The sequence below is a fragment of the Jatropha curcas genome, chromosome 7, assembly GCF_041381405.1.
Source record: "Jatropha curcas cultivar XTBG-Jc1 chromosome 7, XTBG_Jcur_1.0, whole genome shotgun sequence".
Lineage (NCBI taxonomy): Eukaryota > Viridiplantae > Streptophyta > Magnoliopsida > Malpighiales > Euphorbiaceae > Jatropha > Jatropha curcas.
In genome coordinates, this window is record NC_143157.1 from 19,016,400 (window position 1) to 19,041,803 (window position 25,404).

General features: G+C 33.2%; 4 protein-coding genes and 1 long non-coding RNA gene across 6 annotated transcripts; 1 reads left to right on the plus strand and 4 right to left on the minus strand.

The window, feature by feature from the left end:
* Positions 1–847: 847 nt before the first annotated feature.
* On the minus strand, positions 848–3,450 carry LOC105637015 (peptide-N4-(N-acetyl-beta-glucosaminyl)asparagine amidase A). The gene is made up of 2 exons (XM_012220417.4): positions 1,555–3,450; positions 848–995 (listed from the first exon to the last, which is right to left on the minus strand). The coding sequence occupies exon 1, from the start codon at positions 3,341–3,343 to the stop codon at positions 1,556–1,558; it is 1,788 nt and encodes a 595-aa protein (XP_012075807.1). The 5' UTR covers positions 3,344–3,450; the 3' UTR covers positions 848–995; position 1,555.
* Positions 3,451–4,961: 1,511 nt separating this feature from the next.
* LOC105637016 (uncharacterized) lies at positions 4,962–9,383 on the minus strand. Its single transcript, XR_001046986.4, has 2 exons — positions 8,497–9,383; positions 4,962–5,159 (listed from the first exon to the last, which is right to left on the minus strand). It is a non-coding gene; the product is annotated as an uncharacterized LOC105637016 (long non-coding RNA).
* Positions 9,384–11,695: 2,312 nt separating this feature from the next.
* Positions 11,696–16,401, minus strand: LOC105637018 (Rab3 GTPase-activating protein non-catalytic subunit). 2 transcript variants are annotated; one of them, XM_012220418.4, is made up of 8 exons: positions 15,973–16,397; positions 15,749–15,886; positions 15,361–15,552; positions 15,043–15,104; positions 14,769–14,926; positions 13,847–13,995; positions 13,604–13,747; positions 11,696–12,236 (listed from the first exon to the last, which is right to left on the minus strand). In XM_012220418.4, exons 1-8 carry the CDS (start codon positions 16,312–16,314, stop codon positions 12,057–12,059), a joined length of 1,365 nt encoding a protein of 454 aa, XP_012075808.1. In that variant the 5' UTR covers positions 16,315–16,397; the 3' UTR covers positions 11,696–12,056. The 2 variants fall into 2 exon arrangements, with proteins under 2 accessions (XP_012075808.1, XP_089580225.1); XM_089724099.1 differs by lacking the exon at positions 11,696–12,236 and adding an exon at positions 12,244–12,859 and having other exon boundaries at positions 15,973–16,401.
* Positions 16,402–16,481: 80 nt separating this feature from the next.
* Positions 16,482–18,433, plus strand: LOC105637045 (uncharacterized). The gene has a single exon (XM_012220443.4). It carries the CDS (start codon positions 16,514–16,516, stop codon positions 18,254–18,256), a length of 1,743 nt encoding a protein of 580 aa, XP_012075833.1. The 5' UTR covers positions 16,482–16,513; the 3' UTR covers positions 18,257–18,433.
* A 555-nt stretch (positions 18,434–18,988) lies between these two features.
* Positions 18,989–25,282, minus strand: LOC105637019 (phosphoesterase; the record flags this gene model as incomplete). Its single annotated transcript, XM_089723943.1, is given in 8 exon segments — positions 18,989–19,325; positions 20,075–20,144; positions 20,916–21,037; positions 21,912–22,028; positions 22,151–22,232; positions 24,654–24,730; positions 24,965–25,021; positions 25,205–25,282. Coding segments are annotated over 8 exon segments (651 nt in total), but the record flags the coding sequence as incomplete, so codon positions are not given.
* Positions 25,283–25,404: the final 122 nt, after the last annotated feature.

Genomic DNA, 25,404 nt, shown 5'->3' on the forward strand with positions numbered 1-25,404 from the left:
AAACTAATTTGAAATAACTTAATGCATGAACTCTTAAAATTTATGCGATTTGTCTTGTGAGACCTTTAAATCAAATTTGCAAGAAACCTATCATGACCCTACATTTTCACATTTCAGTAATAATTATATCTCTTGCCAAAATGAAATAACTATAGTCATTACCAAAATGAAATAACTTTGCAAGAGTTCAATTATAATGTAATGAACATAATTATTATAGAAATGTGAAAATTTACAGTTATGATAAATTCTCGCAAACCTGAAGGTACTAATAAGACTAATTGTATAAACTTCAAAGGCAAATATATGCATTTCATCAATTTGGAATTTAGGATGTTATTGTTGTTGTATTAGATATGTTTGATACACAATAAATTTTCATTTAAGTTGTTAATTGGTTATAGGAATTCATTTATGTGATTAATTGGTTACTAAAAGAAATGCCAATTAGAAACGGATTTTTCCATTTCCAAGGCCAAAGATCCATTACTAATTCGGTCTATTTGGTGCGTTTCTAATTAATTGTTATAAAGATTAATTATAACTATGGGAGATAGTTAGCTTAAAAAAGTTCAAGAGAAAAGAGAAGTACCAATCAAAATATCATATTAAACCGCTATTCACGTGCAAAATGATATGATCTTCTTCTTGCCTGTTTGACAATACTAAATATAAATGTTTACTCCGTTATAGACATTTATATTATGTTGTTATAATCATATAAATCTTATCACCTATAAATTTCTCTTAAATATAAATGTTGATTTTCTTCTTTTCTGTATAATAACATTAAAATATTTTTCAAAAAAAAAAACATTAAATATAGTAAAATATTGTTTACATCTGAAATAGTAGAGTTTCAAAGAAGCTTGAACATATCGATAAATTATACTAAAAAGGTTTCAAGAGAAAAGAAAAGCACCTGTATTTATATGCAAAATCATCCGATTTTCTTCTTACTTGTTTGACAGTATCAAATGTAAATGGAGAAGTCACTGGAAACATAGAATAAACGGCATTATTAAAAAAAAGAAAGAAAAAATCTAACTGATCTAAATAATATGATAAGCATAAATCGGGAAAAACATGAAAAATTACATGGTTTTATAGGAAAAACATCGTTCTATAACAGTGATTTTGCATTTTATTTTAGTATATATATATAATAATAATTATAATCGGTTGCTAAATATCAATTTCTACCGTGTTGAGGCGCCCACTATTTTTCTGTCCCTTTGTAATATCCGTTTCCCCATTACCATTGTAATCAATTAGAAATAGGCAAAAAGGGTTTTGCTAGCAAAGAAAAGTAGGCCAGATTGCCAGAAAGTGGCCTTAAATTGATAGAATGAAATATCACGTGCTATAATTAGTATTTTTCCTTATTTAAATTCCAAATTTACATCCTAAAATACATTATAAGAAATTAAATTTAGAAATTTCGAATCAAATTTCAATGGAATTTATATATTTAGAATAAAATGAAATGAAAATTTAAATTTTAAAATATTTCAGAATGGAATTGGAATAAGCATCGTGGCATGCTATGCCCACCTCACTTCTTATCGCAATTATTTCTCACTTTGTCATAAAGCACGGTGTAGTTTGAACTGCTAACGTCCCTAAAGTAGCAGAAATTATCATCATCATATTTGTAAGCCTGCTGTGTACTTCCCATTCCACCGACCACCGAGTTTTCTTTTAAAACCATAAAACCCTGTGAATCCTGCAGATTTTTCAGAGAGCTTGCCCCAAATCCAAATCCAGAATCTTTTACTTTCTCGCTGAATCCTAATGTGATGTTTGTCGCAATTAACGAAGTGTCGTTTCCTTCATCAACTAAGTCCGAGTACAGGTCAATAAGGAAGGATTTTGATGATTTGAATGAATGAACAGAAGAACTAACCTTTCTGAAAGAAACAGTGTCACTATAATCAATTATCTGATTCACAATCTGCGAATTCCCATTATCACCAATTTCCATGGAGTTTCTGTAACTGAAGAGCTGATTGAAATGGGTGGTAATCTTCCCCAAGGAAGACTGTACCCATCCACTTGTGGATATGGACCTTCTTGCAGTTGTCAAGACTGTTCCATTCAAATCCTGGAAATTTGATGCTAAAGAAAAAACTAGAGGTTTACTTTTATGTTTCAAAACCTTCCCTTTTGTTTTTGTGCTTTTATGGTCCAACCAAAGATGCAAATTTGCATCTGTGTACCAAACATTCAAAGCATTTGTGACACTAAAACTCAGCTCATGGGTCTTTCCATCTAATATACTCCCTAAAAATGATGTAATTTCAATATCATAAGAAGGAAGATTGTATGAACCAATACCAGTAATGGGTCTCCAGAGGAGAGGATTGATCCCACCTGTATAAATCACAGTAAAAGGCCAAATTGCACCTACAACCTCTCCATCAAGACTAACAACAACTTCTCTAAAAGGACCATTTCCGGGGTAATCAGTAAGATTATTTGCAACAATATACTCATCAGGATAATTTGAATACCAAAATTCATCATTCTCATGAAAAGAAACATAAACCTCCAGAACAGCCCTATACACATTTTGAGGGATCACGAATTCCTTAAATTGGGTATCAGTGGAATTCTCAATTTTAAACCACAACCCATCATTCAATGGCAAATTTCTTGAAATGGGTAAGATCAAATCAGCTTTTGAAGCATGTGTATCTACCACATCGCTCAAACCATACTCGTTATGACTAAATTTCTCTTCAGCAGGATAAAAATGAATAGTTATATTCACATGGTAAACCCCAGTGTAAGTACTATCAACAATATTACCAATATAAACAGCAAATTCTTGAGTCTCATTCTTAATAAGCAAAGAATGATACCTTGTTATATCCTTTTGAACAGACCAAAAAATCCCAGTTTTTCTTGGCTCAGCTGTGCAGCTCCTAAAAAGCTCCACACCACCTAACCAAACCCCAAAAATGCGATCATATTGTCTTCCTTTACATGTCGAACCCCATTCGAGAACAATTTTGGAGAAACGTTCAGATGGGCAATGAGAAGGAGGGGTATAATTTGCAAGGACTGGAGGTTTCCCATAAGTAGAACCAAAATCATGTTGGAGGACAGTATGTACACAAGGTTTGACCTTATTTGGGACTTCAATGGGTTTTGTTACTTCAAAGTAAACCGCTGGAGGGGTGTCATTGTAGAATTTGGAATTGGAAGCATGTGGAGAGGTGGGTTCGGCAAGGAGTTGGGATTTGAAGAGGTTTTTGGCTTTGTGAATGTTGGCTGTGGAGAGAACAGGATAGTGGAGGTAGAGGAGGGAGAGGAGCAGAAGAAAGAGAGAGGTAGCCATGAATGTTGGTGGTGGTTGTTGCTGCTGCTACTTCTTTAGTTGGTATCGTGTTTTCAAATTAATTGAAATTCTCAAAAAAAGAAACCTTATTGAGAACAAATGTTGGACTTTAAGAGTAAAACACAAGGAATAATTTTCGTATCTTGAGGTGAAATTTTGATGTCTTTCTTCTTTTTATTTTATTATTTCTTTATAAGATTTAGAAAGATTGGAAAGTAATTATTTGTTTTCTTTTTTTTATTGATTAAATAGGAAATAAACAACTCATACACCAATCTCATACCCCAACTTATTTTGAAAAAAAAAACAAAAGAGCCATCTTAACTGTGCACGCTTCTCTTGATGATTGTCTCATACCACAACTCAACTTCTGTAAAATATTACTGTTACTGAGTGAAAGGCTTGAAAATATTTCAGGAAAAAGGAAAAAAAAAAAAAAAAAAAAAGGAGAGAGGTTGAATTGGAAATTAATATAATTAGTTAAAATTACAGAAATACGAGTAGGCTTTGAAAATCAAGTACAAATCCTTTAATAGATTTGATTAACTATTTTGGATATTCATTTAATGTTTCTTGTCAAAAATAGGTCAACCAAAATCATTATTTAGTCAGCTCATACATAAATTTACCAATGCACTTTTCATAAAAAATCTTGCAGCAATTTTAATTTTTACTTTGATCATTGGACATTTCAACTTAATTCAGTGTCGGTTTGATTTGGTTTGAAGCAATAATTCAATCAAACTTAAATCGGCAGTTTGAAAAAAAAGTTAAAATCAAATCAAATCATCAAAATTTTCAAATCAAACAAAATCGAAAGTGACAACTTAGTTTAGTTTGACAATTTAGCTGGTTTGAAAAAAAAAAAAAAAAAAAAAAAACTTCGCCATTCATCTAATTAACAAGAAAAAAAAAAAGGATTAACGATGTTAATTAAGTAATTTATAAATATGGAACTTAAATATTGATTTATTTCTATATTTATTACTAAAAAAATTTATAAAAAACTAAAATTTTGCTCAAAGTATAATTTGCACATAATATATAATCATATATTTTTTCATGAATCTTTAATGATTTAAACTTTTATAAAATAATTATATAATTTACTTAATTAATATGAAATTATGGTTTAATTATTATCCAATATAAAATAATCCTGTAATTTATTGTCTAATATAAACTAATCAATGCAAAAGAAATTTTGATTCAAAATTGAATTGAATTATTTATCATTTAAAAGTTCAAACCGAATTAAAAGCTTAGTTTTTTAATTCTACAAACCAAACTAGACCCTCAACTTTTTAAAACTGTTGTTTTAGATCGAATTAGATGGTTTAAAAAATTTGATGAATACACCTATTTCAACTTACAAAAATATACCTTCTAAACACTTTAATTGATCAATAGACACCTCAACTTATAAAATTAAATTAATTAAATACTTATTAGTTTCACGACCCGTTTCGATAGGTTGAATCGGCACTAGGACCCGGGTAGACTTAAGGCAACCGAGACTCGTAGCAAGCCTAGAACATTGTTTATCGATCAATATACCCAATAGATATATCTCAAGAAGTCAAGCCCAATGAAAATATTTCAATTAGACTGTTCAATATAATGATAACAATCCAATATCTATATATAACAAGTGATTTAATAATCGTACAGCTGCGAAGTTCAAATGAAATCTAAGATAGAATTTGTTCTCATACAACTACCAACATAATCAAAATAATTATTGAAAATAAAGATTACATTTCTTACTCTGTGGTGAAAGAATAGAGCTTTTGTAGGAGTGGAGAGAATCTACTTCCTGAAAAATTTAAATAAAAATTGAATGAGTATTTCAACTTAGTGAATAATAACAAATAGCATATGACCCAAACATTCACACGAGATGAATCCTAAAGCAACTAAGTGAACACTCGATCAGTCACACATATGGCACCACAATAACAACTACAAACAATAGCACCTTCACATAATCAAATAAGTGGAAATTGATCTATGGTGTCACCATAAATCTCAACGAACCGCCCTCACACATGACTCGCCCTCTCATAACGTATACACCAGAGAGCCGATCCGCCATACATAGCCGACCGGTCTCAACCTCACCTGACCAACCCTCTTATTGTTTTTCCATATTCTCTTTTCTATTTCTGTTACCAACAGGAGGCCACCCTGTGATTTTCTATATAATCCATATCATCAAATGCATACAAGGGCGCCGATCTCCCCATACATGGCCAACGGTATTGAGCATACATGGCCAACGGTATTGAAGACCACCTTTACAAACCCATTGGTAACCCACATCATCCTAATTCCACACAAACAAAGCATAACAATATCATCACACAAATAATCATACAAACATTATTGAATACAAACCCATTGGTAACTCACATCATTCTAATTCCACACAAACAAAGCATAACAATATCATCACACAAATAATCATACAATTTATTCAACACAATGCATCAAATTACCAATTAATATGCAAACATAAAGATATAATTATGATATAAATATATAAATATAATGATATATTAATAATAATATAATAATAAAAAAATGATTACTAACTTAACATTTATAAGCTTCTTATATGATAACTAATGTATGCATGCTTATAATGGTATGCACTATTTATTATTATTCACAATGATAGAGGAAAAAAAGAACCGCTAGTTAGGATTTTTGACTTGGAGGAGCAGTAGACGAACCAGACGATTTAAAGAATTTAAGAATGCAAAGGAGGGAACTGAATTAAACAAATGACCAATTTAAATAAAGAATTAAAGAATTAATCTAACAAATTTATCTACCTCCAATGGCTATAACTAGACTAAATTCTACGAAATTTCAGCAACAACTCCTCTAAAAATTGGACTATCAACCTGTTTAAATATCAGTGATTTCATTTAAATTCATTCAATCCACACAGCCCATCCATCGGGCAATTAACCAAATCAAGTACCCATCCTCCTTTAATATCAATATCAACATTCAATAATCGCAATTACTTTACATAAATTTACTTTATATTCTAAATAATATGATTTATCAATCCTTATATATATATTAAGAATGCAAAGGAAGGAACTGAATCAGACAAATGGCCAATTTAAATAAAGAATTAAAGAATTAATCTAACAAATTTATCTACATGTCTAATGGCTAAAACTAGACTAAATTCTACGAAATTTCGGCAACATCTCCTCTAAAAATTGGACTATCTACCTGTTTAAATATCAGTGATTTCATTTAAATTCATTCAATCCACACAGCCTATCTATCGGGCAATTAACCAAATCAAGTATCCATCCTCCTTTAATATCAATATCAACATTCAATAATCACGTTCATATATATATATATATATATATATATATATATATATATATATATAAGGATTGATAAATCATATTATTTAGAATATAAAGTAAATTTATGTAAAGTAATTGTGATTATTGAATGTTGATTACATTATTTTTTTCTCTATCATTGTGAATAATAATAAATAGTGCATATCATTATAAGCATGCATACATTATTCATCATATAAGAAGCTTATAAATGTTAAGTTAGTAATCATTTTTTTATTATTATATTATTATTAATATATCACTATATTTATATATTTATATCATAATTATATCTTTATGTTTGCATATATTAATTGGCAATTTGATGCGTTGTGTTTAATAAATTGTATGATTAAGAATGCAATCAGACAAATGACCAATTTAAATAAAGAATTAAAGAATTAATCTAACAAATTTATCTACATGACTAATGGCTATAACTAGACTAAATTCTACGAAATTTCGACAACATCTCCTCTAAAAATTGGACTATCTACCTATTTAAATATCAGTGATTTCATTTAAATTCATTCAATCCACATAACTCATCCATCGGGCAATTAATCAAATCAAGTACCCATCCTCCTTTAATATCAATATCAACATTCAATAATCACAATTACTTTACATAAATTTACTTTATATTCTAAATAATATGATTTATTATATATATATATCTATTTACACACACACGCACACACACATTTATAAGCATATATGTATACATTAAGAAACAATTTAAACTTGATACTATACATTTAAAACTTTAAACTTAGCCGCTTCGTACATAACTTTATACATGTCTTTCTTTTTTCTAAATCAACATAAGAAACAATTTTCTAATCAAAACTCATAGCCTACATGCTAACAAAATTCGTCATTTGACAAATAGGTCCTATATTGCATCAATTCTCCTCTCGTCATTCTCAAAGCTCAAGCTATAGAATAATATGGAAACAATTATAATAACAAAACACAAGTTTATCCACATTTTCCGTAATTAGCTTGTCTATTTTCTATCAAAAGTTTAATATACCACACCATTTCCTATTCATTAAGCAAACTTAAACACAAAGGGCTAAGCTAGCTGCCGCCATAACAAAATAATTTTTATTTTATTCCATCTTGATCAGTAGAACTTTTATAATAACAACAATTATGACAAAAAAAAAAAAAAAAAAAAACATATTACTACTACCGAATACGAACTTAATGTAAGCAAAAACCAAGATCTTTTCTAGCTAGAGGCTGCCATCATATCAAAGAAACCTTAAGTTCTTGATTAAACTCGCACATGATATGGTAGTTAACCTATTTCCCATCGAGAACTTAATTTGTAGCTAGATGCTGTCAAGCTAAATAAATCAAAAGTTTTATGATTAGAACCCATACACACGTCCATTAACTCCTTTCCCAACAAAACTTGATTCACAATATCATATTTTTATACCATAAGCTATAATTCAAATAATCAATTAAAATGGTGCTGCCAACCTAAAAAGAATCAAGATTTTTAGTTTAAATCCATACTATATATAATAGTTAATTCGTTTACTAACAAAAATTTGATTTCCCATACCTTATATATCATATCAGAGCATTAGTTCAAGTGAATAGCTAAAATGGCTGCATCCACTGTGAAAATTCCTTAACTTCATAATCAAAATTTGTAATGTACCATATAATCTAACAATTTTTACAGAAAATCTCAGTTTATACTTCAATTAAATCAAAAGAGACCGTTTATCGCAAAGAAAAAGGCTGGAAATAGCTTACCTAGCTGCAAAATAAGCCGGGAATCAAAATTTTTCGGGTAAAATGACCGGCAGTTGCAACTAAATTCGAATATCCCTACTGCCGCCTGCTAACTTGACCGGAAAAGGATGGGAAGGTATCCAGAGATACGCTGGAGGTGAGGAGGGAGTGTAGTTGGCCGGTCCCTAGCCGGTCTCACCAAAAAAGGACAAGAAAAAGAAAAGTGGCGCTGTCCCGATCGAAGAGCAATATCGCAGCTCCTTATGATTTGCTGCGCCAGGCGGTGAATGACGATGGAGAAGGAGAGAGCGGAGCTACGCCATCGACGAGAAAGGGTTGAAGTCTACCGGTCGTTGTTGGAGTCGCCGGAGATGAGAGAGAAGTGCTGCTGCGACTATCAGGAAGAAAAGAGATGGCAGCAGCTCTCTCTCTTGTTTGCAACGCCAAAACAGGCCGGAACCGGAAGGAGTGGTGACCAGAGAGGCGATGGTGGCGTGAAGAAAGTCTAGTTTTCCAAGATCGAGCTCAGGTGACCCGAAAGAGCAGATGGAGCTTGAATCGGAAAATACCTCAGCCCCGTTTTTCCTCTCTTTTCTGCGTTAAAACCGATTGGAAATAGGAAGGGGGAGTCGCCGGAGTAGTGCTGGTGAGGAGGAGGTGGAGTCGGCCAGTTGTAGGCTTTGGTGGCCGGAAAATCGACGGAGAGGGAGGGTAGAAAGGCTGTCGCAGAAACGGGGGGAGAGAGAAGAGAGGGTGGGACTGTTTGGGAATTTCTCACTTTCTAGAGCTTTCTAATTGGCCAATATCGGTTTGGGTTTGATTAGGATCCGATTTGGCCCAATTCATGGATTTTGCTTGATTTTATCATGGTTTGGGGATTCCCAATGGGTTTAAATTAGTTTTGAGGTTTGGATTTTCAAATGTGAAATGTATTTAGCTTAAATTTTATTAATATAATTATTTATTTTAAATATAATAATGTTGTATAATATCATTGGTTTAAAATTAATATTTAAACTTTTAAATAAAATAGTTTTAAAAATAAAAATTTAAGTTGTTCCGATTAGATAGTTAAAAGATATGAAAATTATCATTTTAAAAATTATATTAACAACATATTAAATTAATATTTTAAATATAAAAAATTAAAAATCTTAAAAATTATTATTACTATATAAAAAAGCGGCAAATTATACAAAAAAATTAAATTTAGGATACCACAAGCTGAAAGTGCTATCGATTTTTTTTTTGTCGTCAGAATTCAAAAGTTAAATAATATATTCGTCTTACTTAGTCCAAAAGTTTGAACTTGTTGAATATATTAGTTACCCCATTTAATAAGTACAATTTTCCCTTCTTTTAACTGCATGGTGACCTTTCAATATAATAAAAAAGATGGAAAAATAATAATTAGTTTTTAGAGACCTTGAAGTTAGTTTTTAGAAACAGGATTCTGAAGTGTTATATACAACTTACCTAAAAATCAATTTTTTTTGTACATTTATCTTCTGAACTTGCACCAAAAGAATAAAACATCCAATTTTTATCATAAAATAAATATTTAATTTAAATTAAATGCAATTTACAAAATTAAATACTTAATTTAAATCAAATATAGTTAAAAATAATTAAGCAAAAAATAATAAATATTTTTCATCCCAAATGCTCAAAATAATCATATAGTTTTTAATTCTATAATTCTAAAATCAAATATTTCCTTTAATAATGTTTTAAATCAAAGACAAGACATTTTAATTTTTATAATTATTTTTGTATTTTTTAAATAATTTTCATTCCTAATTTTAAAAGTTTTTAAATAACTTGTACTAGTTAAAAATATTTTTAAAATTATTTTTTAAAAAACAAGCTTTTTTTTTCTTTTGGTGTAAATTTAAAAGATAAATTATATAAAAAGTTAATTTTTGGCAAATTGCATATTTCTCACCAATTCAAAAAGCAAATTGAGCTTTATTCCAAAAAGAAAAACAGAGCATTAATTATATTATAACTACTTGATAGAAATCCAAATTTTTGATCATTTCTTGAATTAACCAATCTGTAGCGACGGAAAAGAATTTATAATGAATCAATATACTTATATTGTTAAAACAATATACAAAATTTATTGTTAAAATATAAAATATATTTTAGATATTTATATATAGTAGATTAAGAAAAATCAATAAGATTGAATATATGATAATGTGAGTAATTGGTGATCTAATGGTTGTGTGGCATTATTAGTGCCACATCATAACTGATATGTTTGCCTGTAAATCCCAGATCTAGGCAAATAAACATTCAAGCATTAATAGAGTACAATATATTTTCTCTCTAATTTCTGCCTTCTCTCTCTTGTTCTTCCCCAATTTCTTCTTCTCTCTCAATCCAAATGGCTCTGTGAACCCTAATCTTCATTCTCGTTAGTATGGGCGTGCAAAACCACCCACCGAACTGAAAATTGAGCCAGTTCCATTTTCAATCCGATTCGGTCAACTAGTCAAGGGAGGTTCAATTTATCAATTTATTCGATTTGAACTAAATTTATTATTTGATTCAAAATAATTTTATAAAAATTCATCGGTTGGACTTAAAATGGAACCAATATGACAAAAACTAATCAATAGACTGGTTCAATTGAATCAATTCGGTTCAATACCAATTTCGGTTTGATTCAATCTGTCGTCCAAAAACATCAGTTTGTTTTTTTTTTTTTTTTTTTTTTTTTGCCTTGTTTCAATTTGATTTGAACCAAACCGACCGTTTGCTCCACTCACCCTAACATATAAAGCTGTATTATTAACGGATGAATGGTTTGTTATAAAAAAATTAATAATATATATTAGTTAAATAATTATAATCATCAAATAAACGGTCCGGAATAATTGAATTTACATGTATTAAACGGTTCAACCACTGATTCAACCAGTTCATTTTGGAGTTCTTCCTTTGACGATTCAAAAGCAAAATCTGCCAAGAGTGGAGTCCAATTCTCCAAGTTCAAGCATGAAAACACATATATAAACTGAAAACCAATAAATAATAAAGTGAATTTAATAATAGAGATATATGTGAATTCAAACATGGCGTCAATCTTCTATAGAAAATTTTCTCTCGTTTTTAGTCTCAGATAAATTTCATTATAATTATCAAACAAGAAAGTAATAGGCTGAACAGATTTTATCCGTACCCCTAAGCCTAAAGTACAAAGATAAACAAATGCCAATCAATCTCCCAATTTCAAACATTTAATTTCTCTGAACAAAAAGAACGAGAACATCATTAGATGTTAAAATGTTTGTATAACATTAGTTACTACCATAATGCAAATTTTCCCTTCCTCCCCGCCTTAAGCATGGGGAAATAGAAAATGTTATGATTACTGAGGTGTTGTGTACATTTCTAAATTACACTTGTTTACAATATTATACAGCAAACAAAAACAATATGTTGCTGAAGAAATGAAAGAATCAACAGTAAAGCTTCTTTTGGTAAGCTGTAAACAAATGTAATGCAAATGCATTTCTAGTGTAATGTCTTGCTGCATGGAACCTGAGGACAAAGATTACTCTTCTGGAAATTCAACTAAGAGAGCGATTTAGAACTGACAATTGTCCAGAATCTCCGTTCAACAAGAATACTTCTAGAGGAACATATGGCGAGTCTGCTGACGATCCGAACCTGTATGTCGGTTGAAGTAATTTACTACCCTTGGAACATTGAATTGTTAGAAGACGTGGTCCAGTTCTCATCTGCCAGACCTGCATGGATTGATCAATAAAAGGTAATGTGTGTTTTAATTTCATATAATGAGTACATGAGAATTCCATACTGCATGCAAAATCACCTTACGAATTATAATTTACGCATGCTGACAATCTTGCAAATAAAACTCTACTATCGAGAAGGAAGGAGAATTACAACTAAGAAAATGAAACATTCATTATCGACTCTTGACATTTTACGTATAAAATGTGTTGTAGGCTTGTACATTCCTCAAACTGATATATTCCTTCACCAAGTGTGTGCACAGGCTAGAAAACGAGACAATGTTATACAGCAACTCAGAAAAAATGAAAGCAAGGTCACTTCATCACTGTTGAAAGAATAGAGCAAAGTACAAATGCATAAACTGAAATGATTCCTTGCGAAATGGTTTCCATTTGCACTCTGCACAATGCATCTCCTCCATGGAGTCCCCATGCTGACAGCGTGCATGGGCACAGGTCTGATGCTCTTGCACATAGTCTGCGTATGCATGTGCACATCTGAGTGGCAATAGAGAGTTTACGAGAAGGCTGTATGTTCAAATTTGAGTATGATCCAATGCTATGGTCCCAAATAAAGGATTATTGTGTTTGTTTGATTTTCTGCCTGTTCTTCCCTATTTTGAAGAATCAAATAATAAGATCTTGTTGTAGAGAGAATTCTTCAATCTCATAAGCCTAGGACTCAACCTTTCAATTAAATGTGCTTGCATTTTTTTCGTTTAGTTCTCCTTTAAAATACAAGCAAGGAAAGAGAGAAAATAACTAAAACACAATAACTACCTACCACAACTTAGAGAAATTGCCTAGCCAGCTACCCCAACTAAGGGAAACTGCCTATGACATTTTGAAGAAAACTAATCCCATCTCTACAGGAAAACATAGAATCCTAAAAATTGAACAATAACAGAAATAAATTCTGTACTAGATTTTATAAATTACTTCAGACTAAGTTGGATGGTCCCCTGTGCTCCTTACATCCAACCTGTATGAAAATTGCACCAAGCCATTTCTTTTTACATCCACTTTTAATTATGGTACTGGAATACCAAACTCCTATGCAGATTGGTTTTCTGATTATTACAACAGTATATCAAAGTATATAAAGACAGAAAACGACCACTACAGCTGATTCTGTGCATACCCTATTTGAAAGCAGAACTGGATCCCCAAAAGAGAGAGAGACACACACACACACACAAAGAGGGATTCTTGTCATCTCCATATGACAGCAAGCTTAAATTGTGGCAAGATAATTTCTCAAACATTGCTCACTGAGTGAAATCATTAAACTGGAAAAACATAAGAAACAAATGCCTCATCCACCAATAGGGAAAACCATAGAAAAAAGGGAATCATACCTCAATGATTCCTTTCCGAGGTGCATGAATAGCTAGACACAGGCAATAATCGCTCTTTGATGGTTCATAATAAGAGGAGCTAGCCCCTGCATTGTCCCTTTTAACTAGCATCTCCATGAAGAAACAACAAGCATCACGATATCCCTGATGGGGAAGTGATGATGTCTAGTGTTAGAGAAAAATGAACAGATAAACTACTAGCATAGAGAGATGCTGAAATTTTATTAGTGCTGAAGACAAAACCTTCCACAGCCGCACAACTACAAGTGCTTGAGTGTCTAAGAGCAATATACGACCAAGTGAATCTGTTATTGCAGCCAATGTTCCACTTGGTGACAATGTGAGCTTCTCACCTTTCCTTGGGTGATCCTTCAAACATGTCAATGGAGAAGCTGTGACATATTATAGTGATAGTATATTATTCAATTAGGGCTTTTGGAAAGAGAATACAAACATGTTTTTAGAAACTTCTCTTTAAGCATATCAGTTTTACAGCACAGGTATGGACAATTAAATAACAGTACAAACTAAATAATATCAGCTGCAAACTAATTAAATGATGAATATATAACCATGTAAATGCTTTTTCTAACGACACGCTGATTTTTCAGTATGAAGAACTTTTTGTTAACCATAAAAGACACAGGACTTTGAGCATAAATGCAATGCAAGAAATTTAGGAAAAGGAAATAAGGGTATGAAATCTGGATTTGAGGGAGACCATAATCAATAATACCAAAATGAGCATCAGAATACTTGATGCAAAATTGCATAATCCATAGAAGCAATCACAGACAACATAGATCTAGAAACATGCTAAAATCTAACAAATATTTGGAGCAATGACAAAACAAGAATAACAGATAGCATTGGAAAAATGTTCTCCTTAGGTAGTTAAAACAAACTATTTAACAGAACTTAATGTTGATTCTTGACCGAGAGAAAATGAGCTTCCAATAATAAAAAATTGCAATAATCAATTACTTGAATAGTGCAATAAATATTGAAAAGCAAAACTGAGGTCAAGAAAAGTGTAATTAAATGAACACATTATTTACAAATGTTTTTTTTTTTAACTTTATATTTCAAACATGTGGCACAAATATTACGATACAACCAAAGAAACAATTGAAATGAAAATGAGATCGAAGCAAACTAAATTCACCTTTAGCAAATGACTGAGGCTTTGCTTCTGAATTTTTGGCTGATTTCTGTTCATTCCGCCATATGATTTTGGAGAAAGAAGCTATTGTTGAGAATGTTGCAGGTACAACTTTTGACAGAATAGCTCCCACTATAGATCTGCCACGGTCTTCTGAAAGTCTTTCAACAGATTGAAACCGAACTTGGTCAACATCATTCCATGGCGAAGAAATTATGACAAAAGTGCAGCACTAGCATAAAAGAGGAATGATATAGAACAGAATCACAACACAGACCTGTAAGCTGAAATTACAGCATCTTCTCCTACAGTGACTGCACAATAGTATCGTTGACTTGACTGCCCAACAATAAAAGCAGCTGAATTGAAATACCAGAAATATGGATGAATCACCATTCCCATTACTATGTAGGAACAACAGGGGAGAACTAAGGAATATGAAACCATCAAAAGGCAAACTAAAAACTATAAGCACAATGATAATGGCTCTTGCAACAATGATGAAACAACTGTATAGAAAAAATAAACTGAAAATATAGAGAGAGTAATCCTGTTAATTTACATATATATATAGAGCATGAGCAGATGTTGTCACCTGAATTTCCATCAGTGGAGGAGGCATAATGCCAGTAATAGCTGCATCAGCGCATGACCCATATTTATTAACATTCCATAACTGGTAAGGTATTCTCTTGAACGTGTTCCCTAAAGCATCTGAATCCCTCTTAGTGGGCTTTTCATCCCAAAACTGAGAATTTGTTTCTTGAAGCCATTCTTGCAGCATATTCTATGTCAAGCACCAAAACCGATGTAAAATTGCCTTCTTTTTTTTAATAACAAAAATAAATAATGTCTCTTCTAGAAACCCAGTTGCCAATTTTACTGTAAAGCTTAATTAATTGTTATAATCGAACAAGCAGAGAGTATTAGATAGTCTCTGATCCTCTGTGATGATAACTAAAGATATCATAATATGTATGTACCTGAAAATCAGAGCCATCAAAACGTGCAATTACACCAGGAATAACAATTGAAATCTCTTCTGAAGATGATGTTTGTTGTGTCAAATCTTTCTTAGTTCCACGAACTCTTATTTTCAGAATTCGCCTAGTATACACCATCTGTACTATAAATTAAACTCAGTTAAAAATTCAAACATTAACTGAACTTTGAAAAGCTAATTAATTAACTAATTAAGTAAACTAACCTGTTTATGAATCAATTGCCCGTCCAAAGAATAAACCAATAAATACCCACAAGAAGTCCCCACAGCAATAACTCGAATTTCGTCAAAGACCAGCCACTCCAATGCGGTGATAGATTCAGACTCGATGGGAGATAAATTGGGTCGGATCTTGAGGCGGGGCCCATCGTCCCATCCGGTGATTAAGATGAGAGAACGATTTGCGAGAGCGATAGAGTGGGTGTCAAGCGCGCATAGAAGACTCGGGTTATCCACCAGCCAACCTTCCTTTCCTGCGCCAACGTCGCTCAGCTCCTCGCACGCTATGCATCCCAGCTCCGTCGTGTGATTTCGCTTAGACGACATCGTTTTTGCCTCTCGTGGCGGTTTTTCTGTTTTCTTCTTTGTTGGGTAGAGGAATTTATCTCCTGGTGACAGGCAAAATGGAACGCACCGTTTTATGGGATTTTACAATTGATTTTATCTGTATTAAAACGATACCGTTTGGGGATGTGGATCTCTATTTTTGTGTTTGTATGTCTGTCGCTCTCGCAACCGTTTCATAATGGCTCAGGATCTCTCCTTCTCTAAAGCCCTAACTCCTAATGTCTCTCTTTTCCCTCAGCGCCCCAAAACCCTAGTCCTTAAACCCCAATTACTCTTCACTCCCTCGCTTTCCCACCAAAATGCCTCTTTTCGGCGGGAAACACGGGCATTTGCCGGCCGGAGCAAGAACAAACAGGGACCTCGGATAGATTTGGACCCAGGATATCTCCGGCGAATTAGGGAAAACGCGCGTAGGAAAGCACGGAAGCTGTCAGAATCCCTCTTTTACCGGATAAAAAACCCGCATAAGATCCATGCCGATAACTTCACAGAGGAGGAGCTCAACTTAATTGGTCTTGGGTACGATCGGATGGTCCGTTTCATGGAGAAAGACGACCCAAATCTCAAACATCCATACGATTGGTACAAGTATGGTGAGTTTGGACCGTACTCATGGCGCGGAGTGGTTCTTGGGGATCCAATAGCAGGTCGTTTTACTGATGAGCGCGTTACGCTGTACAGCGAAGTTAAAGACCAGGAAGAGTGGGAGAAGATTGAACAATTTGAGATGGAGGTTGATTTTGGAGAGAAATTGAAACTATTGGACAAAAATGTCGGCCTTAGGCGTTATTGGGTGTTTGCTAGGCACCCGAAATGGGTAATAACCGAAAAACCATGGGAGCAATGGACATTAGTTAGTGAAGTTGTTTTAGAAGCTGGTAAGCAGAGGATAGATAAATGGAATTTGATGGGTCGATTAGGTAATCAAGCAAGAAAACTGATTACACAATGTGCTGCTTGGTTTAGGCCAGATATTATCTATGTTAAGAGACCAGTTTATCAATGTAGGTTTGAGCCTCAAGAGGATTTCTTTAGGGGTTTAGTGCCATTTTTGGATCCGAAAACAGAAAGAGACTTTATATTTGAGCTTAGGAATGAAGAAGATGGTGGGAGTGTAGAAATGTGTACATATTATGAAGGATTGTGTAAGATTGTAAAAGTTAGTCAAAAGGCTTATGTAGATGATGTAGTGAATGCATATGAGAAGTTGAGTGAGGAGAAGAAATCCAGGTGTTTAGAGTTCTTGCTTAGGAATCATCCAGTGCAATTGTTGCATCCCTATACTAAGGAGTGGAAGGCCAAGTTAGAGGAAATGGAGTTGGGCTGTGATGCACCTGACGATGATGAGGATCGGAATAATAATGAGACAGAGTTCACTGAGTGGGTTGAAGATGATGGTGATGGTGATGAGGATGATGTTGTTGTGGATGCAGTAGAGGGCAATGATGATGATGACGATGATGATGATGATGATGATGATGATGATGAAGAGAAGAAATACTGGGAAGAGAAGTTTAAGAAAGAAGTGAGTAGTGCAGAAGCAATGGAGAATCTAGCCAGATGGAGTGTAGAGACAACGACTGAATTGTATAAGAGGCAGTTAAAGGGAATGGAAACTCGAGGGAAAGGAAAAAATGAATTGTACAAGAAGCAGTCAAAGGGAATGGAAGCTCAAGAGAAAGAAAAGAATGAAGAAGATGGAGATGAAACTGCCTTGAGAGGTGTTAGAGCAAAAGTGAGTCCCAGAGAATGGAAGACCGTTGGTCTTGGTAAATGGCGTAAGAGAATTAAGAAGAGTAGAATTCCTCCAGAGTTTTTCTTGCGAGCAGCAGTTAGACCTTTCACTTATAGGAACCTTGTCAAGGAGATCGTTTTAACCAGGCACGCCATTTTGGATGGTGAGATTGGTAGGAAGGGATGAAGCATTGGAATGTAAATCTTGATTTTGTAGTATATGAAAATGTTCTCTTCATCTGTCATCAAAGAACAAAATTATGTAGAGAAATCTTGAAATTAGTAGTTAGTGTCGAATTCCCATACAGACTTGTGCAAGTCTTTGGGAGGTAATTTTAGTAATGTGACAAACTCTGTTTTTTCATGAGCATTTTTATTCAGAATCGAGATTCTATACAAAAACAAAGTTCATGAAATTAACGATGTTATCCAATTTCAGTGAAGTGAAATACAAGTATATCGACTTGAGCTTAATTTTCAGTAACCTCTTTTGCAGTAACTGTAATGGAGAATCAATGTGAACTATTATTTTCAAAGTTACTGAATTATCCAATAGAAATCTGGCCCTAGCCACTTGAATTCCCTTGTCCAAGCCTCCCTACAGGATAGTGGACCGTTTATGTTTGCCGGTAAACAGGGTAAACAACAAAATTTCTTTAATATACCGTAAAATAAAATCCTTGGTTCAGGCTGTTTCTGAGTTGAATTAGCTAGTGTTTGGTCTTCCTAAATGTTAAATGTAATTCCCCAATTTTTAACCAAAAATATTAGTTTAATTAAGTTTTGAAATTCAAAGACATTAAGGCTGGTCACAGCCATTTTGGCTGTGGCAATAGCAGCAGTGCAGGAATAAATGGTAAAACAAATAGAAAGTCAAGAGTATTAATGCGCTTCCTAAAACAAAAAAGCCAGAAGTATATAAGCAAAAAAATTTGGGATTGGGGCTTTATAATATATTATATATCCTGGCAATTCATATCTGAACTAATCACCTTCATTTTGATCTTAATTGTACAAATTTCAGTAGATCATTACTAGAGAGAGAGAGAGAGAGAGAGTACGAGTTAATCCACAACATATAAGCAAATCAGCAGATGTCTCAAGTTACTAATATAAAGTCTGATAATTGAATGCCCAGGGAACGAGTACAATTCTGATTTGGATCACTGTGGTAGTCACTTGCACCAGGTACTGATGACCAAAATCTTCTAAGCGCAGAAGTAATCCTCAGGGACAAAGAACTTCAGTCCAATGGCCTACAACAAAAGGGAAAAGCTTTAATTTAATGAAATGGAATCATTGGAACAAAGGGGAGGGACGAGATGGCATTTCCTAAAGGAATAATAGGAAACATCATATCCAACAAATTCAAGAACATTGAAAAGCGAACAGTACTGGAAATAAGTAAACAATACAGTTTATTCAGCAATACTTCGTTTAACTTATGATCTATCCCTCCATGTGATGACAGATATATTTCCTGCACATGCATATGTAAGAGACAGATGGAGAGAACCATGTTACCTCAATGTGAATGCCACTTTTTGAACAACATTCAGACAACAATTGGTTTACTATATATGATAGCCTGAATCATTGTTTTTGAATCATAAAAGTTTTTTCTATGGCATTATTAGTTCAAGCTGGTTCCCGATGTTATGCCTCTGAAAGGGACCCTATGGTTCTTTAATTTCTACTGGAAAAATTGAAACTCGAGTCTCCCTATCCTCCTAGAGGAAGCGAGGTGTTCTATGGGGAAAGGACTCGCTTCCTTTAGGGAAAGGGCATTTAAATAGGTAACCAATAGTTTCAGAATCATATTGGGAACAGAAACATTGATTTGTAATTGTGTGTCAATAGACAGAAAGCTCTGCAAAAGTGTGTCAATTTCTGGGCACTGGGATACAAATAAATTTAGCTCATCAGAGAACCAAATACCAGGTACAGCAGCAAATGACAACTTTTGCACCACAGTCTCGCATAAAACAAATAGATCTAACTTTACCTTTGCAAATTCTGAGTCAGCATCGCTATGATCATTGATTCTCCCTGCCGCATCCCCAACATAAAAAGATCTGCAAATTAAGACATGAAAGCCTTTATTGAACCATAATTCCTTGTCATACAGAAGTCATTACATAATTAGCAGTCAGACAAGATTATTAATGAGAATACAGAGATAAGCATAAATTAATTTCCCTTGCAATCACTAAAGCTATCACTGAATTCTATTAAAATCACTAAATATCAATTTTGCTTACAAATCACTGAACCTATTTTTTGTAACAATAAGGTTAATGGGGCCGACTTTCTGCCACATTCAATCAGGAGTATTACATCGCAACCTTCAAAACTATTCAGGAATTCTATGGGCCATTGAAATATTATTTCTCCCAGCTTTGCAGTAGAGACATGAAAAAAAAAAAATTACTAGGGTGAGAAAGAGAGTAGAGAGAATGAGAAAGGGGAAAACCTCGCATAATATTAGTTTCATTTCTTTCACCAGTAGATAGGGTATAAAGAAAAGAGGGGATTTATCAAGGGAAGGAACAGAGAGTAGAGAAAAATGCCTTGCTGGCCCACTAAGGATACAAAATATACCCAAAAAATTTTAAAATGGCTGTTGTCGAAATTTGGTCAGATGTTTGTTTCAGTGGTTCTATTGGCACAAATTTACAGATGTTCAATTCACTTACATCATTGAGATTTAATCATTTGTATAGTGACTATAGGTGAAATTTAAGCAGATAATTTCAAATAATTTCATGCATGTTGAAAGTATAGATCTCATGAGCCCAGAACATCCCAAACAGAATAATGAATAAATAAAAGAAGAAGAAAATAACTGGTCCATATCGATTGAAATGTCAGAGTTAAAATGTTTCTCCATGATCCGCCACATGCCAGGTTTGGGCTTGCGGAAGGGATCTTCTACTTTACCACTGGAATACCCACACGCTATAAAAACCTGCACACAGATATTGTAAGTCAAACATTTCAAATTTGCATATTCTATTGGAGAAAAAGCTATTTAGTTAGAAAAGGGAAGTGGGACACTATTCTGGAAGGCAAACAACTCCCACATTTACTTGGGATAACATGTACACCTGCAAATATTGTACTAACAAAGCACCTACGAGAAGAGATTTGTGGGATATTACAGATATAGAATACTAAATGAATTGCCAAATCCTCAAAAGTAGCATCAATTCTAAGGCTCATCTAATGAAGAACTCACAAGCAAGAGCTAAGGGAATTTAAGAGATTAGCTGATTTTTTCACAATGAACATAAGATATACAGGACCTAAGAGAATGTATCAGGCCATAAGCTCAGGGCTGTAAATCTTCCGAGCTTCAAAGACATTTCATCAAGTTTCCATATTCTATTCAGTAATTCAGCATCAGGAAATAAACAATCCTTTGAGATAATTCAGGAACAAGTCAAGGAATCCTAACTCAGTAAACTATACATTGGTAGACTATACAAAAGCAACCACAACAACCAAGCCTTAGTCTTGGGTAGACTGTGAAGATTCGAAAAATACACAAAAGAAAACAAAATTGAGAGCATAATTATTTTCACAATTTGATCCTATTACTTGCCTCTCAAACCTCTTTGAAGACAAAAATACAGGTGAGAGAATACCATAGCCCTTTGAATCAAAATGATGAATTAATTTATGGATTAACTTTCCAAGAGTTTGATTACTGTAAACCATTCACATTAATCTCTGTATACACTATACTAAAATTATATGTTCAGCATCACCCGCAAGAACAAAAAATGGAGTTCTACAAATATGAACTGAAAACATATTCTAATGTCAGCAGCTTGAACAACCTGCATTGGAACCTTTACACGTTTGATGAAGTTGTTGAGGCGTCCAATTTTAGAGTCCACTGCTACCTGTCTTTTCTTCTTCCAGCGATCGATGTTAGATTCATTTGTGAAGATAACCTCAAAAAAAATAAAAAATCAATGTTTACATTAAAAATATATTAATCATAAAATCAAACAGCATGATGCCAGAACCATAAAATTTCTAAAAGCAACCATGCTCGGAAGGCTAAGAAACTAACCAACTTGTATCCATCATTATATAAGCTCCGCAACTTATCAGGTACTGAGGGATACATAAGGGACCATGCATCTGCACCAACTCTGGAATAAAAAATAATATAGTTAGCTTCCCCACTTCAATTCTCAACTTGATACTGATAATGCGAAGTGCAATCATCAGATAGACGCTCGAGAGCAATAGGTTTGAAAGATTCAAACTTAGGAATTTGAACAAGTATTTGGAATAAAACAGTTAGAAGAATTGATAGCATTGTGTCAGGACAGTAACAGTACCAATTCTTTAAAATAACATGAATATATTTATATATCTGGAATATAATTATTGATTAAACATGACAGAATCACTAAATATCAGTTGCAATATAAAAAAAAAAAAAAAAAAAAAAAAAAAAAAACAAGACAAAACGACAAGAAGGGGAAAAGTAAATGAGTGAAAGAAAAAGACATTAATTGGATTCAATAATGTCTGAGAATGAGTCATTATATGAGCAATTTTTAACTAGCACACCATAGGGAAGGTACTTGATGACATAAGTTTAATGATCTCTCATTTTTTGGATTACTAATGATAACTTGTTATCTGCAGTGGCGCAAACAATCTTCACTTGAAAAACATTAGCAACGTAACACCAAAACACTTCTCAAATTCATGTCATTCATGCCCAAGGCAAACAGAATGACAAGGTCAGTGATGCATAGGGAGGGATTGAGGGGCATGGCATAGACCAATCTCCAAAATTTTTCCATTTTGTAGTGCCAAATTCACCTTCTCAAATTCTAATTGTAGTTTTATCATACAGGTCCTTTATTTAAAAAAAAAAAATCTCAAAGATAATGAATATTTAGTTCAATGGTCCATCATATTAAATTAAAATGATGAAATTCAGTGAACCACGATTTACTCAACTCATCCAAAATAAATCTTAAATTTGTGTTTAAATAAAAGTTTTCTCAAGAAACCAATTCTACTTGATGACAAATATAATCACAGTTTTATCACTCCTTATGTAGGAGAAGCACCCATCTTTCTTGATATCTTAGTCTCTTGCAAATCATACACATTTTTACTCATTTCTTTTCCCTTATCCTTGACCTCTGCCTACTTTGTTTATCTTGAAGTTCTGTTTGCTGTGCATAACTTCTTCCTTGATTTCATGTAGGGTGTAGGAAATTATATTTCATTTTGAAGAATAGTTGTATAAATGCAGCAGTTGTCAGTCTATAGGTAAAGCATTAAATTGGTTTCACAAATTCTTTCCTAAATAAGTTACTTTAGCATAAATATTACAATAAAGATAGAATTTACATCGTTTTAACACATATACTTAAATATATTATATTGATGCAGATATAAATGCAAGCTCATGCTATTCATGATATAAGTAATTTGGCCCCTTAAAAAAATCTTGGTTCTTTCAATGAACATTGTGTATCTACAAATAGAAAAAAGATTTAGACCCTACATGCAATAAACCATTTATATATATATATATATCCTTTATTGCACAAACACATAAACAACAAATTGTTTGTACCTAGTACATGCAAGTGAACGCCATCCATGTAGAGACCATGTATTTTTTTTATTAATTTCTTTTCAATAAATGATAAATCATTTATAGCCATAAGCCACTAAAAGAATGAAGGGGAAAGAATCATTTGTCATTAAATTTACACCTAAGCAAAGATGCCACTTAGGCTTTTAATTTCAGTGACAGAATTCAGGAACCGATCATAAATTTCTTCTTTTCTTTTTCTCTTTTCCCTTTCCGTTCGTTTAACTCAACTCAACTCAACTAAGCCTTCCCAAACCAGCTAGTTGGCCATATGGATCTGTTTCCAACTAGTGGTTCAATTTTCTGATGTTTTCCTCAGATTCCTCTAACATCCTATGGCAAAAGCCTATTGGGTTGGGAGGACGGAAGAGGTTAGAAAAGAAGGAGAAAGGAAGGAAGTTCTCTTTCCCTAGTTTTTTTGGTTTGAAGGAAGACAAAAGGTAGAACTCTCTTTTGTTTGGTTTAAGAAACAGAGGACAGAAAAAAAGTTACAAGTTAACCAATACACCTTTGCACATATAAATTTTTGAAAATCGGATTTAAATGCATGGTTGATATTCATTGATATTTAATGGGAAAATGTTACCATTCATTAAAATATATATTTTTGTTAGCCTTTCCTCCCTCAATCGTCCAATTTTAGGAGGAAGAGCAAGGGTTGAACCAAGCTCTGAGGAAAGGAGACAATTCTTGATTCTTTTGATGGCTCTCCACCTAACCATACAAAGACAGGGAACTCTCCTTCTTATTCAGTCTCTGCATTCCTTTCCATCCTTTCACTCCTTCCTTGAATCAAACATAACATAGGTGTCAACAATGCATATTACAATAGATCAAAACACATTCTAGACCTAGAGTGCAAATGTGCATTAGACTATAGTTTCCAATAGCAAAATTTGGAAATGCCAAAATTTCAATACCGAACAACTCAAAAGCAGAAGTATACATCTTAACAGCTGTCTCGACAAGACATCCATCAAAATCAAATGCAGCAATTTTATCTGAATCATGGAGACCATCATCCTGCAAAACCATAAAAAGCTTTAGAAAGTATCAAATATGATTTGCACACACACCATCAACGTTTCCATATAACATCCGAGTATCACAAAGAAAAATGCTGCAAACCAAGTGATAATGTAGCTATGTGAAGAGATGGATCATCCAAATGATTTCTGGAAGAACATTAGGCATAAGCACATGAATACATGAGTGGGAATGATTGTGTCTCAACTGCACAATAGCCAATGTCCTTACCCGTTCAAGAAATATGATTGTCTCAAATGCCTTCCAATTTGGCAATAATGTAGCGTCCTGAATCAAAAGGAAAGAATAGAAACAGATAGTGAAACACAGCCTTTCCCAAAGGAAATATGAGATAAGCCTCTCACACATCCCCTGAATAATTTTTTTTCCCTTAATAAGGTAAACAAATAACAACAACAGAAGAGATTAGAACACTAAATCTAAAAATAACAAGATATCAATTTACCACACCTTATACTTATCCTTGATATCTGACAGTGAAAAGGCTATATCCAGCTCCAACTCAGCTTTCTCATTAGCTATTGATAACTAGAGGCAATGCAAATTAAAACTCAGAATTTTCCACCTTGATAAAAGCCAAGAAAAGTTAAACAAGCAGCTGTATATGCTCCACCAAATAACCAACAACTTTGCAACTAAAAACTCAAAAA

Coding starts and splice junctions, on each gene's coding strand:
- LOC105637018 (XM_012220418.4), bottom strand. CDS start 16,314: ATGTCGTCTAAGCGAAATCACACGACGGAGCTGGGATGCATAGCGTGC. Junction 15,887..15,972: donor GGCAATTGATTCATAAACAG/GTTAGTTTACTT, acceptor TTTATAGTACAG/ATGGTGTATACTAGGCGAAT. Junction 13,996..14,768: donor GCCTCAGTCATTTGCTAAAG/GTGAATTTAGTT, acceptor AATATGTCACAG/CTTCTCCATTGACATGTTTG.
- LOC105637015 (XM_012220417.4), bottom strand. CDS start 3,343: ATGGCTACCTCTCTCTTTCTTCTGCTCCTCTCCCTCCTCTACCTCCAC.
- LOC105637045 (XM_012220443.4), top strand. CDS start 16,514: ATGGCTCAGGATCTCTCCTTCTCTAAAGCCCTAACTCCTAATGTCTCT.